At 39.2% G+C, this 17,943-nt stretch overlaps 1 protein-coding gene across 14 annotated transcripts in view; it reads left to right on the top strand.

Annotated features, from left to right (window-relative positions):
* The window catches only part of chl1a (cell adhesion molecule L1-like a), a 100,842-nt gene that overhangs the window by 9,912 nt on the left and 72,987 nt on the right, over positions 1 to 17,943 (top strand). For 12 of the 14 annotated variants that reach the window (XM_088332034.1, XM_088332038.1, XM_088332041.1 and 9 more), the window contains exons 3-11: positions 3,205 to 3,313; positions 3,408 to 3,601; positions 3,709 to 3,831; positions 8,780 to 8,950; positions 11,468 to 11,506; positions 11,684 to 11,792; positions 14,887 to 15,068; positions 15,191 to 15,325; positions 16,706 to 16,846. In XM_088332034.1, coding sequence (XP_088188160.1) covers positions 3,205 to 3,313; positions 3,408 to 3,601; positions 3,709 to 3,831; positions 8,780 to 8,950; positions 11,468 to 11,506; positions 11,684 to 11,792; positions 14,887 to 15,068; positions 15,191 to 15,325; positions 16,706 to 16,846 — 1,203 coding nt within the window. The remainder of the gene's footprint in view (positions 1 to 3,204; positions 3,314 to 3,407; positions 3,602 to 3,708; positions 3,832 to 8,779; positions 8,951 to 11,467; positions 11,507 to 11,683; positions 11,793 to 14,886; positions 15,069 to 15,190; positions 15,326 to 16,705; positions 16,847 to 17,943) is intronic. The other 2 variants (XM_088332035.1, XM_088332037.1) reach the window with 1 other exon arrangement.

Here is a 17,943-nt window from a genome sequence, read left to right on the forward strand (position 1 = left end):
CTCTTCTGTTACACTGAACAGCTACAGAAGTGCAGACCTTTCTTTTTTTTGCCATGCTAAACTCCAAAATGTGTTTGGAGCTAAACATATCAAGTTCAGCAAGGCTTATCTACACCCTTGTTTGTGGTTTTGTATAAGAAATTTCACCAATTAAATTAGAAAAACTCTGAAATAATTTATTGTTATTTTACAATTTCCTCATGGCACACAGACGTGATTGATTTATGACCACAAATTCAGTTCAGAGATGAATAACTTGAGTTAAGAAACGGCTTTTATTTATGTGCACAAGTTATTCTATAATTACAGCTTTAAAGTGAAAACCTGATTGGCCAAAACAAGTGGCAGGGGAAGGAAAGTGGTGTTGGTAGCGTCATGGTTTGGGGATGCATGAGTGCAATTGTATTTGGGAGGCATTTCAATAAGGGAAACACAAACTCAAGGTTGTTCTGTGGAATACTGGAGTAGAGAAAACTGGGTTGCAGGGAAATGACCCCAAATACACTTTTAATATGACCAAGGCTTCGCCAAAGGGGCTAAGGGTAAAGGGGATGGACTGGCCAAGCATGTCTCCTGATCTTAATCCAAAAGAACATCTTTGGGGCACCCCAAGCGGAAGGTGGAGAAACACAGGATCTTAAATATCCCTCAGCTCAATCATGTTGTTGTGAAGAAGTGGAAGAGCATTCCAGTGACAATTTGTGAGGCTCTGGTGAAATCCATGGCCAGGAGGATTATAGTGATTCTGGAAATCATGGTGGCCACACAAAATATTGAACTTTAGGAACTTTTACTCAAGGGTGCATTCACTTTGGTTACCAGGGGGTTGCTGACTAATGGCTATATTTTGAGTCTTTATTGGAGAAAACAAATTTACATTGATATGTAAGCTTTACACAGACTACCTTTCATTGTGCGTTTTTTTGGTCACTGTGAGTCTTTGTAGTTTGTACTTCTCCTTGTGCTTTTGAGTACTAATTTTCAGTTGTGCTTCAACGTAGAGCGGCATTTACTGGTCAAACTACACACACTGTCCCTTCAACAGGTATACCATATCATATATGTCGCACCTAAAAACCTGAAAACCCTATAAACTGGTGCGCCTTATATACTGTAAAATACAGTGAGTACAATTGGAAATCCATTGTTACAGTTGAATAATAATGCATACATTAACTGCCTTTGTGAAACATATAGCCTGGTCTTCAAGTATCATTTTGTTGTTGACATGTAAACTGTACAAATGCGATTATTACATTTCAACCAATGATGAAAGGGACTTTTATACTAACCAAAATGCAACAATTGTCACAGACCAGAAACAGACACAGGACCCAATAGTGCTCGTTTTCTCAGTTTTTATTAATAAAGAGGGAGAGCAGGGCTTGCTTCCACGATCAGATGGTTGATGGACAAGGGGAGCAGGAGGTGCGGAAGTGGCACTTCCGTGTCTACCGAGGAGGGTCGAAGACAGGCAGGAATTACAAGTCGTTAGCCGGGACTGGAGAGCAAGGGCGATGTCAAGTTCGGAAACGAAGTCGGCAACAGGAGGCAGGCAGGTAGCGGGGCATAACAGATCGGATAACGGGGCCGAGTCAGGTCCGGAAACAGGTTGGCAACGAGGATCAGGCAGAAAAAAACAGGGCAGGAACAGAGTCTGACGTACGAGCTTGCCGAGCTGTAAGCATCGGTTTGCATAACGATCTGACAGGGATCTCTTGGAAGTTGGGGGTTTAAAAGGAGTTCATCAGCCAATCAGCTCTCAGGGCTGTTGGCGCCAATTAAGCAGTTGCAGGTGCTCTGAATCGGCAATCATGACAACAACATTCCAATAGTTTGTATTCTTTTAATTGTTTATATTTAACCAAATAGATACAAATATTGTTTGGTTCACAATCGTTTGTGCCACTGAGAGGTCACTGCTCTGTCTTTGCGAAACATATATATTGGTCTTTAACCGCTCTCTTTTGGTTAACAGGGTAATTGTTCGTTGCTAATTGGAAAAGCAAGTCCTTTATTGTTGTTGCACGTCGTTCACTAGCTGTCTAGATGTCTTTAGTTTAATCTATGAAGAGGATCCAGTTCTGATTGATATTTGACCAAATTTACAGTTCAGAAATAAATAATTTAAGTTAAAAAAAAGGCTTTTATTTTTGCGAGCGGGTTGTTCCATTATTAAAGGCTGGAGTGAAAAAAATATTGTCCTAAACAAGTCCCGCATTGAGGGGACAGATACCTTGGGCCTTAGGTCAATTTGACACACTAATTTATGACCTTTTTTTAAAATGTGGTTTGATGAACCTTCTTTGGGTTTAAGGATTCAAAGTTGGGATAAAGTTCACTAAGGCACAATACAATAGTTTCAAACCGAAAGGTATATTTTAAACATTTGACCACTATATGTGTATGGGGTTGTGCAACCGAAAACGAGTGCTAAGAAAGAACAAGGAAGGACACAAACTATGGAGATTCAAAGTGACTAATACACAAGATTATTTTCTCTCACTTTTTTGCTTAGCTTTTTGCAAAGAAAGAAAAAAGGAAATGGAAAAAAAAGGAATTAAGAGGACAAAAAGAGAAAGGAGAAAGAAAATATGAAAGAACTAAAAGAAAAATAAGGAAAAAATAAAAACTAAAAGAAAAAGAAAGAAAAGAAAGATGAAAAGTGGGGAAAAAAATCTGGAAAAATGAAAAGTATAAGAGAAAAAAGCCAGGAAAGATGAAAATAGAAAGGAGAAAGGGGAATATAAATAAAAGAAAGAAAAAAGTAACAATGAAAAAGAGAAACAAGGAAAAATATTTAGAATAATACTTAAAATGATCAAACATTATCTTACAGCAGAACAATATTTTTCACTCTGTTCTGATTTTTATTCCATCTAGGTGAGGACCATCTAATGTCAAAGATATGCAAACTTCTCGACTGCTAAATATTTAAAAAAATGTATGTTTACATAATAGTTCATTTTTTTGCTTATCGTTTAAATTAATATTGCTTTTCAAATGACCCTTTTTTTTTTTTACCACCGGGAGGCCCCAAATAACATGCATTGCGCCTTTAAATTTTTTTAAAGATTATTTGACAAATTTGTTTTTATTTGGAATATTTTCATTTTATTCCTTTGGATTATCCCTGGTGTGCAGTACTTTTGGTATTTGGGATTGATGTTCTTTATCCTGACCTTAACATGTTTGTCTCTTCAGTGGAGCAGCTTCCTACTATTACCTTTCACACAACCGGCCCTGTAGTTGCCCTTCCCTACGACAACACCGTGACGATCAGATGTGAAGCGAAAGGAAACCCTCCCCCAGAGTGAGCAACAATATTTCCATACTAATATTCCCAAAAATGTGAACAGCTGCATCATTTTCATTTTACCGACCTACCTTTTGTTCTGCGCGGGCAGATACAGATGGACGAAAGATGACCTCGACTTTGTCCCTCCCCAGCCTGCTACTATCAGAAGTGACCGAATTGCTACAGATGGTACTTTTGTGCTACAAAACAAAAGCCTCTCTCGTTTTCAGGGTAAATATCGATGCTACGCTTCCAACAAGCTGGGAACCGCCATGACGGAGACAATAGAGCTCATTGTACCTAGTGAGTAACATTTACTGTAAAATTTGTTCAGGTTTTACCAACTGCAAACAGATGTTCTTTGCGATAAAGCATGTTCTTCAGCATTTGTTTCTTCAATATTTGAATAGGTATGCCCAAATTCGCAAAGGAAGCTCTTGCACCAAAGGTTGTTGAGGAAGGAGAACCTTTTATTCTGGAGTGCAACCCTCCAGAAGGCGTCCCCCCAAGAAAAATCCATTGGATGTCCATTGGTAAGTTCAGTAATTTACATTGACCAAACATAATACAATGAACCTGTGCACAATGTAGCAACAATGCTGTAAGGCAAAGGGAAGAAAAGCTACTAATTTTAGGTTTGATGAGTGGTAAAATTAATTTAAACTAAAGCCTGGCGATTTAAAGAACAATGGACAAGACAATAGACAACATTTAACATATGTTAAAGTAAAACAACACTTTTATTTTGTTTAGGGCAGGGCTGTTGGGCTTATTTTGACCATTTGTGTCCTAAATGGTTTCAAAACAAGGTGCAAGCATAGCTATTTTGTATTAATGTCACATAATACTGAAAGCGAGAAGGCTATTGTCCTATTTACCTTCAACGCAGACTGCACTGAGTGAGAAAACGGAGGGAGTGCCTTGTGCTGCTGGGTGGAGAGATCTGCCCACCTCTAATGTGCACCCAATCAAATTGCTCTTAATGGTTTGCTGTAATTTCCATGTGTTTACAATCTGTTCTGTGGGTTTTCGTCACAGAGTATCTAAAAAGTGAACATACATAGTTGATTAAGCTTCCATTTAAAGGATTTCTTAGTGAATATATATATATATATATATATATATATATATATATATATATATATATATATATATATATATATATATATACATACATACATATATATTGGACTAAACCATATGGTTTTTCAGTGTTGCTTGCACTTTGCATGTACCAAAATCGAGATCTAACCACCCGGTTTAAAAAAGACAGAGAAAATCTTATCTCCAAGCCATATGCACTCATGAAAAGAGCCATATATGGCTCCCAGCCTTAGGTTCCCAACCCCTGGTTTAAAGTGTTGGATGAGAAATCATAAGTTTGTTAATCTTGGTTTGGTAACCCTGTTTTATTTCTATATCAGTTTGTCGCTCAACTCCTCTAATTTTGGTTGACAAACCTGTTAGTTGCAAAATGTATTTTGTTAGAACCAATGTGATTTTAGAATTAACATAAATCTGTTTTTGTGTCAGAATTAAATCTAACAGAATGTAGTGAGGTGTTTAGCACATTCGCCTAACACAAGAAAGGTCCCTGGTTCGAGGGTATTGGGTGCCACCAAGCTGTACTTGCCCAAGACGCGCCATAGGAAATGGTGTCCCTAGTTGTTAAGGGATAAAAACTACAACAATAATGCACTTGAAATGAAATGACAAATGAAATGAATGACAAGAAGGTTGATCAGGAAAGGAAACACAATTACATCGTGTTCCAAATCAGGGAGTACCAAGTGAATGAGTATCGCTGGTTTCTCATAGTTCATGATTCCATTGTCAAAATCAAAAGAAGATCCCAATTCCTACCACAGCCTTGATGTAAAGCTCTATGATGAATCAGATCCTTGTTGGTTTCCTGGTCTGGGTTAGCTCGCCACTCACACACTGGGTTTTCCAATTGCCAATTAATTAGGACCCGTTCCCGGGTGGGAAAAAAAACTGGCAAATTCGCAGTGAGTTTTTTTTGACTATACTGACTCACTCCATCGCAGGAGGAGTCAACAAACGGTATCAAAAATTTGGTGTTCCAATTTCAACCAATGTTTTGCTAACAATTGGTATCAGGTTCTGTCTGTCATTTACTCTGGCGTGCATGTTCTGCTTGCAGTAGCAATGAAATGCTATCAATTCTTGTTCTGTCTTTGTTGTCTTTTCTCATGATATTTTGTCAAAACAGGAAATAACAAACCGTTTCATTTGATAATTTAGTTAGATGATCAAATATTTACCACAATATGTATTCCTTTTACATGTTTAGATTTGATTCACTTGTTGAATGATACTTTATTTATGATGTCTAACTTACTTTTTAACAGGGTTTGCGACAACCTTGAGTCCGCATTGTTGTTTACTAGAGAGAAACATTTTGGTTGGGTTCGACTGTGGTCTTTGTCTTAGTATTTGAAGAGGGGCTTGTGGTAAATTATTCATGCAGAGAATTTCCCACATGAATTTCGATTTGTGTTAGTTTGTTTAATTCTACACTCTACTGGAACGATATAGGAGGTCTGGGCAGTATCCACTTACAGTATAAAGTATAAGAGGCCTTAACCCCAAACAACTATCAATACAGGGTCGAAATTGCATTATTAATCATTCAAAATCAGGTCAGTATAGTTTTTGCTCTCAATTTTCCAACTGTTTGTAAAGCAAAAAAAAAAAAAAAAGCTCCAAATGTGAGTATACTCACATCATCAAAAAACAGAAACAAAGTGATTTATTGAGCAAAAGGTGAAGCCTGTGTCCCCTTCGAGGACCGGGGTAAGTGTCCGTCACTTGAGGGCCCCTTGAGCAGATGACAGAACTCAAAATGAGTGCTCACTGTGTTTTTCTTTTATGGATGACCCGAATGCACAAGAACCCTCACTTCCTCCCAGTGCTATGAAACATAACTCTGTACTGAAAGTGTTTTATGAGTTTGCTTTGTGTATTGACTTAACCGATGACTTAAGGCGATGCTTTAAATGAGACCACAAATGAAGCTTCAGTGACCCGAGACATAAATAATGGGTCTGTGAAAACCAGCACACTTGCATCGGGAGTTCACTGGTTCCATTAGAGAACAGTGTTTATTGAAGTATATGAAACTATATTATTTAAACCCCAAAATTCAAACCTTCCTAAAAGTGGTGACGTATTTTTAATACCGTAAAAACAGAGTACACCCTATACTGAGTGCACTTTATGGGTTCAGGTTATGGGTTCAGAAGTATAATTCATTTCTAAGATTTCCTGTGGAGTTTCATAATCATTACCACCAACAATTACTGCTGTTTGTCTTTTCAATGGTGCTAGAGCTACTGTCTCTCTTCCCTCTCCCATAAAGTACATTTTTTTCAATTAATGAGTGAAAAAAATTACACTAGAGCGGAACATCCGTGTTTCACACTCATTATAGCTCTGGGTAAAAAAAGCACTCACATAGAGGCCTGACTCGTAAATTCCGACGCTCACAATTATAAATATGATTCAAGGACGTAAAACAATTCTAAAACGATAAATTACGATTTGTTTCTTCAATATATTTTCATGCACTAAATGTAATTACTCTTAGAGTTTACTAACTTTGGATTTGTAAATTAAAAAAAGCATTAAAGCAATTGAATTAATTTCCACTACAATTTATTTAACTCTGAGACTAAAAATAGAAAAAATAACATACAAACACCATTTAAAAGATTTGTCTTCCTGCTGTTTTTTAACCTAAAGTTATGGAATTTGCTGTTATATTTCATTTATTTTGAAGTAAAATAGCATTGTTCTCTGGTTGATTGATGGTGGTAAGCAAATACAACTACGGTGGTTGCTTTGGGGGTGGTGCCAGGCTTTGGACACATCCAGTGGACATATTTAAAGCTGGATGGATATGTCACTCAGTATCATCTTGGGGTACGCATCTAATGATGTGTCTGGCCACATTATGCCCACGGGCCATGCCACAATTATCCTATATAATTTGCAATTCTTTAGTGCACAAAAACAACATTCAAGAGCTAAAATTTTACGAATGCTGTCCTTTTAAACCTATTCCACGTGGGAGCAAAGTTTGGTACAGGCAAAACAAGCAAAATCAACAAAGGATAAATAGCCTTCTTTGAGGGGGGTCTTTTTCTAGACATTTGGCGAGTAATTTCAGAGCATATAATGTGGGTAAATGAAGACACCTTGTGTGTTCCAAGCCCTACCTCTCCTCTGCCAAAATAGCATCACACTACCTGAGCCACAAGTTGTATGTGGTTTTAAGGAGTCTCAGATGTATAATAGAAAATACAGAAAGCTAGCGATCTGCTAAATTGATACTTTGAACTGGACTTGTCTCACCATTGTGCAAGTTAACACGATTGTTAGGGGAGTCGGAGGCACGGCAGTGAGTTTAACTGTAACTTTCAACTTTATTGTCAAATATGCTATGTGCAAGAATTTTGACACAGATAAAATAACACTATTTTTGCTGTGTGCAAATAGGCAAGATACAAATCACAAAAATCAAGGTAAAAATAGAATGAAAAATGTAAAAAGGAAATCTGGGATAGAAATACATCAGTTTTGCATTGATTTAGCAGAAGGCAGAGTGGAAGGAGGTGGGAGGGCAGCAAGAGAGTTCAGAGTCTGGTGGAAGAAGCTGTCCATGTGCTTTTTGGTTCTGGCTCTGAGACTCTGCAGGTAAAGGAGGCTTTGGATGGTTGGGTGGGGCAACCTGCAATCTTGGTGGCGTAACAAATTAAGTTGAGAATTCAGCCTGATAAAAACTGTTACCTCTGTTTTTATGACAAAAAAGTTACCTCTGCTTTTTTGACAAAAAGGGAAGCAGTTACTAAATCACAGACTTGAAAGTCAGTTTAAAAATAAACCCCCTACTCGTAAATAAAGTGGATTAAGATCAAAGGTTTTTAAGTGACTCATAATTTGAAGTCAATTTAATGATTAGGAAACAGTTCCCTCTATTCACTGAGGGTCATATTATTCCAACGTTGGGCACGTGACTGAAAAAAAATTAGGTACTTCGTTAAAAAACGTAATTGTGCTTACCCCGCCCCCAAATTACTGACACACTACGTCACTCCAAAAGTAATAATCTGTATTCAATTTTATTGTGTAAGCACATACAAACCACCCTCGGTATCGCAAGCAGCGTTGTGTTGCTGGTGGAATTGAGTGTCGTGTGTCAGTTTGAGCAAGGGAGCAACATTCAAAGATCATTCGACATTTCTATTTATGATCTCCTTTTAGAAAGTAGCAGAGACAATTAAGATACAAAATTTGATCATCAATGTTTTACAGTGTTCGCTAACGAGAAAAGTGGCTGCGATAGCAAAAAACTGTATCTCTGAAAATGTTGTGTTTTATAAATGTCAGCTTCACTTGCATTTTTGCTTTGACATCAGTCCCACGTCATTAAAATCAACGTTTGCTGTTTTTGTGCAGGTCTGCAGCACATTGAGCAGGATGAGAGGGTTTCCATGGGCACTGACGGCAGCCTGTACTTCTCTCACGCCTTGCAGAAAGACAGTCGTCAGGACTACTGCTGCTTCGCCGACTTTTTCCGCATACGCACGATCGTCCAGAAACCTGCTATGGCAGTTGAGGTCAAGCCATGTAGGTTTATTGGCATTCAATCAGCAAAAATACTCTAGAACAGGGGTTTCAAACTCATTTTCACTGAGGGCCACGTTAATGTAAGGCCCCTGTATAGGAGACAAAATGTAAAGAAAGAATAATGAGACACTATTCCTCTTCATTAACACAACAATACTTTATCTCATCCAATATCGGGACCGCTTATCATCAGCAGGGTCACAGAGACAGACAACTCACTCACTCATTCACACCCAGGGACAATTTGCCCTGAACCTCCGCACCGTGGGGCTGCACACTAACCACCCAACTGCCATGCCACCTAATACTTGATCTCAAAATAATCAAACACAATTGCAGGATACATTCAGTTTATCAATCAAGTAGTGCAGTTATAATGTTGTTTTGGACAAAAAAATCTGTAATCACGAAATCACTGCCCAGATGAATGCACAAATTTAGCTCCAAATGACCAAACAGTAAATAATAATTATCTGTAATAACTCTAACATCAGCAGATGTTCAGATAAAACATTATTACGGGGAAAAAAATCATAAAATTAAACTCAGTGAAAAAAATCCTGACACCCGTGCATTATAAAGTAGTGGAGCTACTTGCATGAAATTGTGAAGGCTAGCTAGCTCTGAAACCACCTTCGTAGTATCAAAAATATTTGATCGGTATTAACTTTTAGTGGTAACAATCAACCTAAAACACAGTTAACATCATGATGTAAATTAGGGGTGTCACACTCATTTTAACTTAAGGGCCACACAATAGAACAAACATTCTCTTGGAGGAGAAACAGAGGGAGAGAAAAAGGGAGGGTGGGACTAGAAAGGGAGAAAGTGAGAGAGAGAGAGAGAGAAAGAGAGAGAGAGAACGAGAGAGAGGGGAGGGGGGAGTGTGAGAAACAGAAGAAATAGAAATAAAAATGGTGAGAGAGAGGGAAAGAAAGAGAAAGAGATAAATCCAAAGAGAAACAGAAAGAGAGAATGAGAGAAAATAGAAGGAGAAAAAGGGATAAAGAGAAAAGGGGAGAGAGAGAGAGAGAGAGAGAGAGAGAGAGAGAGAGAGAGAGAGAGAGAGAGAGAGAGAATGTACTAACTACAGCGTCTTTGTGAGAGGCATCTGGCTTTGGCAACATCAAGTGGACATATTTCAACCTGCAGCCCGTTTTTCTCCTGCACTTTCCTATGCGTTGTCTCGCGGGCTGGATTAAATCCTTTAGCGGGCCCGATCCGGCCCACGGGCCACCTGTTTGACACCCCTGATATAAACGCTTCGTGCAACTTTGGGCTGTCTCACGGCAGTTTACCTGTAAAAGGGACGAGATGTAAAGATAGAATAATGAGACGCTATTCCTCTTTATGAACAAAACGATACTGAAGAGAAAAGAACTTGGCCCCCCTACAAGGCTCACTGGGCCGGACCAAAGTATCCGATCCTCAAGACTTAGCAGTCGATCGTGGAACTCCCGATCTATCTGATGCTGTAAGGCAATATTACACAGTAACATTGTTGGAAATAAACCCACAACTGTCACGGTTGCCATGGCGCCCAGTTGGTCCCAGCCGGGTGACGCCGGGTTCTTTCACGGATGCCACGGCGCCCAATTTGCCCCGCCCATGGACACCGGCTGAGACGCGTTGACTGATTGCTCCTTGGGAGTACTTTGGTTGTCTGAGCATCTGTGAGACTTCTGCAAAACTCCTGTTATACTCTGTGTTAAATGCCTAGCTCTGTGAATCTGCCTGTGTTTGATCCTGTTTTATTTTTGGCCTGATTTCTTTAATTTTGACCACTCTTTTGTTTGGAATTCAATCCATTTCTGCGACCATCGATCCCCGGATCGAGTGTGCGCGCAATCCTCCTCTCCCTAATAAATTGTGAGTACGTTACGCTAATGGGTAATGTTTCCTGCCCTGGTCCGTGACAACAACGTCATACAGAGGAAATAATAAACTCCCAATACTAAAATAGCTTATAGCGAAGTAAGGCGTGGTTCAACTGTGCAAATAGACAAAATAGAAACCTATTGTAGAGTAGATCAACAAAAAAAATCAGTCTAAAACATCAACATAAAAGCTGTCCTCGAAAGACCTGATCTGACTAAATGTTATTGGTATGTAAAATAAATGTAACTACCCTTATGTAAAGTATCTCTGAGTTTAAAAATTTTAAGTCACGAACAATACAGTGGCAAAGAAAACATTTCACCTGTTATATAACATGATGTGGGGAGCCACATTTGTCCCACGGGCCATGAGTTCAACACATGTCCTCTACAACATCGTTTTCAACCTCTACATCTGTCTTCTTCCTTTGGTATTTTAATTACCTGGTTAATTTTTGCTCATGCATTCCAAAACGGAGAGCTTGCCCTGTCTCGTTCGTGCAGTGATTTTTAGGGTGCATACTGTTATCATATCAACTTTAACTGCCAGAACTACTGTATTGGTTTGAACAAATTTATTGACACTAATAACAGAAAACAATCTTGACAATCTACTCCAAATATTTTATCTCTATTTCAGGGACACCAGATTATGAATCTGCTGACAGCAGCGATGCTGGTGAGTGATCCCTAAACCCAACGTCTTCTTTTATTCAACCTGACAAAATACAGATGTGTCAGTGTTGCGTTTGAAAATATGAAAGGGTACAAATGGGGATTATGAAAAGCCTTTTCCCTTTCATGACCATCGACGTCAATTACGCACCAAAGTGAAGAGGTGATGCTCTTGTTTTAGCAGGCCCTCCTGCAAGAATACCCAGCCTTCTGCTGCCCTCTGGTGTTCAGACGGAAAAAGTGCTGTTGAAAGGAGCACAACTACAGATGGAGTGCATACCAGGAGGAAAGTAAGTGTTTTTCGAACTTTATAGAGCCGGACGCAATTTTATTTCCATTAAAAAATCTCAAAGATGTTTGAAAATTGATTGCTGGCACCATTTTCAAGTTTAAAAAAAATATATATATTTATCTATTAAAGCGGGGCAGCACGGTGGAGCAGTGGTTAGCGCTTGTGCGGCACAGTTCATGTCATGGGAACCTGTCGTGGGTTCAAATTCAGCTCCAGACTTCCTGTGCGGAGTTTGTATGTTCTCCCCGTGCTTGCGTGGGTTTCCTCCGGGCACTCCGGTTTCCTCCCACGTTCCAAAAAACATGCATTTCAGGTGAATTGGCCGGTCCAAATTGTCCATAGGTGTGAATGAGCGAATGAGTTGTCTGTCCCTGTGTGCCCTGCGATTGGCTGGCAACCAGTTCAGGGTGTCCCCTGCCCACTGCCCGGAGATGGCTGGGATGGGCTCCAGCCCCCCCGCGACGCTAATGAGATGAGATGAGATATATTTATTAAAGCGGGGCAGCACGGTGAGGAGGTGGTTAGCACGTGTGCGGCACAGTTCTGAGGTCATGGGTTCAAATCCTGCTACCAACCTTTCTGTGCGGAGTTTGCATGTTCTCCCCCGTGCTTGCATGGGTTTCCTCCGGGAACTCCGGTTTCCTCTCACATTCCAAAAACATGCATGTCAGGTCAATTGGCCACTTCAAATTGTCTCTGTGTGTCCTGCGACTGGCTGGCAACCAGTTCAGGGTGTCCCCTGCCCACTGCCCGGAGACGGCTGGAATGGGCTGGCTCCAGCACCCCCGCGACCCTACTGAGGATAAGCGGTGCAGATAACGGATAGAATGGATATTTATGAAAGCTTATAAGGACAGTATGTAAAAATATTGAGTGATTCCAAATGATACATAAAAAATAATTCAGTAAAAAAATGTGTAACGGGCTAAAATATCCTCACCAATTCAAATTAAAAAAAAAAAAATTATAAGTCGATAAATTTGGATTTCTTTTACATGGGTAAGTCCAGCCAGGCCAGCTACAGCCCTGCATCAAATTTTTACTGACCCTCTACTTGTGTCATCCGATTAATATGTGGCCTGTCAGTAATGCTAACTGCAGCATAAAATGTATTTGTACTCAAAAAAAGGGACAAAATCACCATCTCATCAAACGATGACACCTTGCCCTTAGCTTTTTGAGAAAATTTTAGTAGACCTCATTTCCGGCACGACAACTGTAAATAAAAAAAAGGAAAGTAGAATGTGAGGGCCACAGCTTCCAGGACAAAAAGAAATTGGGGTATTTATTTTCACTGAAATCCGAAACAACTACGTCTGCCTAATCTGCATACCGACTGTGGCTGTTTTCAAAGAATATAATATCAAGAGGCACTGCCAGATGAAACATGCTGGCTAAAAAGAGATAACTAAAAATGAACGCTGTGAAAAGGTCAAGCAACTGGAAGCTGTTTTAATGACACTGCAGCGATTTTTTCCTGAGATCCTGTGAGTCAAATAAAAATGCTACAAAGGCTAGCTAAAAACGCAACCCTTACGAAAAACGGGGGTTACGCAATATAAAAAGATAAAATATGAATCTGCTGCCACCTACTGATATGAATGAAAGCAGTGGCGAACCGTGCAGTCTATACCTTCAACTGGCTCAATTAACTGTGTAACACATTTTTCTCAAGGGATTCAGTGTTGTGTACTTTAAAATTGCTGAGTAGAAAAAAAGGTTACTTTTATTTTGTATTAGTTTTTGTACATCTGTAAATATTGTAACCTATGTTTCCTGTATTTGTCATTCAATGTTTTTTCACGTAACAAATAGTTTTTTATATATATCATAAAAAGTTCAAAGTTTAAGTAAATTACACAAGACAGCGACATCTTGTGGTACAGTGAAAAAAAAAATGCTATTATAATTTTGTATAATAATAGAATGCTTCTAAATTACTAATTCATTCTGTGCGTAATGCTGCATTATTTTGGTAATATCCTGATTAAGAAACCCCCAAGAATCCGTCTTTTTCTTTTCCACTATTTTTCCATTTTTATTTTTTTTATCTCTGCGTATTTTTTTAATCGTTTTTATTTTGTTAATATTTTGCTTCGATTCCCCTTTTTTCAAGTCATTACCAGTCTGAATAAGCCCAACCCTGAAAAACAATTTAATGGCTATAACTTTGATTTTTGCGACACATAAAAATGGATTTTTATTAACAGCCAGCAGATGACTCAATCTTTAGCAAATTATCGCCCCCTATGATTGTGAAAGCGGTTTCTCTAGGCTTTCTAGAATCACCATTTGAACCAACTAGCGCTCGTCTTGGGATCAAGAGATTGCAGTTCGAATCTTCCGTGTTACATGTCAAAGTGTCCTTTGGTAAGACACTGAACCCCTAATGCCCCCAATAAGCAGGTTTGCGCCTTACATGGCTGCACGGCCGCTAATGGTAAATGTGGAGCACATTGTAAAGCGCTTTGGTCAGTGTTAATCGACTTGAAAAGCGCTATATAAATGCAGGTCATTTCATTTCATAAATCTGATATCAACAGTTTCATTCTCACTTGTTCAGTCTCACATGAGCCTCCGGTACATCATGTGCAGGCCTCAGGGCAGATTCCTGAACCTAGCAACAAGTAATCCTGAAAAATGATTGTTTAAATACTTGGAAGCAGAAGGTGTGTTGGTGAAGCAATGAAAGGAAGCTGACAATTTGGTATTACTCTCTTCTATTTTTCGACCATGTGTTGCTTTATTTGGGCGAAGCACAAAACGCAGCATCCGTCATTAGTTAACAAAATATAATTAATTTCACATGGTTTAGATATATATTTTTAGGCCAGCAGAGAGGGCCTTGCAGGCCCTGACAGCACAATGCTGGATGAATGTTACATTAACATGGCCGATCACAAGAAATCAAAGATACTGAACAATGGGCGAGCAAAGACAAAATTGGCCAATCTCTTGCAGCACAATAGATAATACCTGAAGCACTTTTGAGCGTTCCCGCACACTGGTTAAAAAACATTCATTCATTCATTCCTAATGACATTTACTCAACTAATCTCAACAGCTCAACACATGTAAATGTCATTTCCCAGCCCCACTCCAACAATAGAGTGGATGAAGATGGGCGACAAGCTTACCAATCGAGCGAAATTCGATAACTTTGGAAAACTGTTGACCATCGCGGCAATAGAGGAAAAGGACGAAGGCAAATACATGTGCTTAGCCAAGAATCCAGCCGGGCAGGCGGTCCACTACTTTGATGTCATAGTAGAAGGTTAGTCAACATCAGGTGCGGGCTTATTACGCATGCTGAACACGATGTGGACGCATGTGTTTTTCACTGGCAGTCGGTTTAACACAAAACAAACAGCATTTCTTTCTCTTATCATCTGGCAGAAGCTCCAAAGTGGCTGACGGGGCCGCCTGGCAGCCAGATGACTGTCATCGGCGCCGATGTGCACGTCAAGTGCTCGGTCGGCGGGAAACCGCAACCAGACATAATGTGGAGAAAGAACGGACGCGTATTTGGAGGTGAAAAGTCTTTGCGCATCACTTCTATTCAGTGTTGGCTTTCTCCATTTAAACTTCATTCATTTTTCGATTCATGAATAAATATACATGCAGACGTGTACATGTTATATTTCTTCGTATTCGTTTATTCTATAAAGGTACTTTTTAGTATTCCTTTAGTATATTTGTAGTATTGATTTAGTTGTTGTTTTGTGCTGTGACGTAGGATTAATGTTGTGATATTTTGTAATATTTCTGTAGTATTTCTTTCATACTAAAGCTGTATCAATATGCTTGTATTATAGTATTTTTGTAGTATTTCTGTTGAAGTATTTATTAAGTATTTTCATAACAATATTTTGTCGTATTTTTGTAGTTTCTTTGTCGTATTTCCAGAGTCGTATTTTTTCTAGTATTTCTTTAGTATTTTTGAAACATTAATTTAGTTGTGTTTTTGTAGTATTACTGTCGTATATTTGTCGTATTTCCATAGTACTTTTTTAATTAATGCAATTGTATTTTTGTAGTATTTTTGTTGTAATGTTTCTGTAGTAGTATTTTCGTATTGTAGTATTAATATAGTATTATTTTAGTAGTATTTCTGTAATTTTTGTTTTCTTTTCAGAATGAAAGCAACATAACATATTTGGTACTTGTTTTTAAAGCACTAAATGTGATATGTGTCATTGTATTTTTATTGTATTATATATTTTGTTGACACACAAATAGACAATGGGGACAAAGTTGACAAACATGTTTTTATTAGTAGTGCTTTACTTTTTATTATATGAAAATGTATATAATATATAATCTATGATGACCATTTTCGTTTGGCAATGCGGATGAAAAAGTATTTTGCATTAATGTGCATGCGTGTATATACTGTACTCGTAATATGATATAATATACTGTAAAATAGCCTTATGATAAAATAAATAGAAGGAAACATGTATACCAACCTGTGGAAGAGGGGAAGCTTTCATTTTTCTTAACTTGTGCAATCTTATGAGCTTGAAAACAAAGACAGCCGAGACACTCCATATCTATTTTGGAATTTGTCCTCAAACTGCTCAAATATTTGGTCTATTTCAGGGTACTCTCTAAGATGTATTTTCTTTTTTTCCTCCTGGCATGGTATACCGTATTACCTTAGTTATCGCAGCTATTGGGGGGCATAAGCCCCCACGAAAAGTGCAAATGCGCTAAGTCAAAACTTGTATTTATTTGTCCGGAGGGGGGGTTGTCTCACCAGCCAGATTAAATACCTTGGCGGGCCAGATCCGGCCCGCTGGCCACGTGTTAGACGGCGCTGGTTTAAAACATCAAGCGAGCAGCTCTGCCATATTCCACGCAGCACAAGTTTGGCCCCCTATTCACTCACGAAGGGATTTCTTGCCACAGATGACCCTCTGCACAACAAGCGAGTGCTGGATGACACGCTGGTGCTCCACAATGCCACGCCAGATGACAGCGGCGTGTACCAATGCGAGGCAGCCAACAGACACGGCGTGCTTCTCGGCAACATCAACATTATTGTCATGAGTGAGTACGCCTGAAAAAAAAGCTTGTTCAATAAAAAAAATACTTCAACAGAATTTTAAAGCAAAATTGAAGGCTGGCAAGCAGTTCAGGTTGTCCCCTGCCCACTGCCTGAAGATAGCCGGGATGGGCTCCAGCACCCCTGCGACCCTACTAAGGATAGGCGGTGCAGATAATGGATGGATTCCTACTGTCTTTTATATTTTTTCGTCCTTTAAAGTATTTTTTTACACTTCTACTTTGAAGTCCCATGTCGAATATTGTTGCATACAATGTTTCACAACACGTATATCAATGACAATAAATATATGATGTTGAGAACTGTTATACACTCTACCGTAAAGCTTATTATGCAGTAATAAGCTTTACGGTAGAGTGCATAACAGTTTCAATACGAGCGATTTGAATAGAAAAAGGCAAAATAAACATGTTACCTGCTCAAAAGTGATTTGTATACGGCGTGCATTACCGTTCGATTACATTCACAACAAATACAAAGACGGAATGGTTTAAGTTGAATTACATTCCCAACAAATGCAAGACGAAGTGGTTTTGGTTATATGTTCGCCATTAAATTCCCTAAAAGTGAGATAAAACGAGGTAAAAGTGGTTGCAGTAGCGAGGGGATGCAAAGCTCGGCAAGGATGCATTTCTCGGCATAACGCGGCTCGGCAGCTTTTATACCCGTGGTCCACACGAGAAAATGACGCGGAAATGACGCGATGAGGAAGCGGTACAGTCGCCAGCGTCTGTTTTGCGGGCATACCACCGATGAACAGCGGGTTGGCCAATTTTGCGCATTTTCCATCACAGGCAACCACGGGCAAAAAAACGCCGCAAAATTTTACCCGCTATACAGACGCAAACGGCTGTGTGACCGGGCCCTAAGAGAGAGAAATTGACTATATATAAAATCTGCTCCTCAAAGAATCCATAAAATGTCCCTTAAAGAGATGCGGGAATTGGATTTAAAAGGCAGGTGGTTGGGTCCACTTGGGAGACAACTCGACCAGGTGTCCTTGAATCAACCAAGGCAATGTGTTCCCGTGTTTCCCCAGGTAATATCGATTGTCCAGCTATTCTAGGTCTTACATTCTGAC

Source organism: Urocampus carinirostris, chromosome 3 (assembly GCF_059441175.1).
Source record: "Urocampus carinirostris isolate Australia breed hairy pipefish chromosome 3, RoL_Ucar_1.0, whole genome shotgun sequence".
NCBI lineage: Eukaryota > Metazoa > Chordata > Actinopteri > Syngnathiformes > Syngnathidae > Urocampus > Urocampus carinirostris.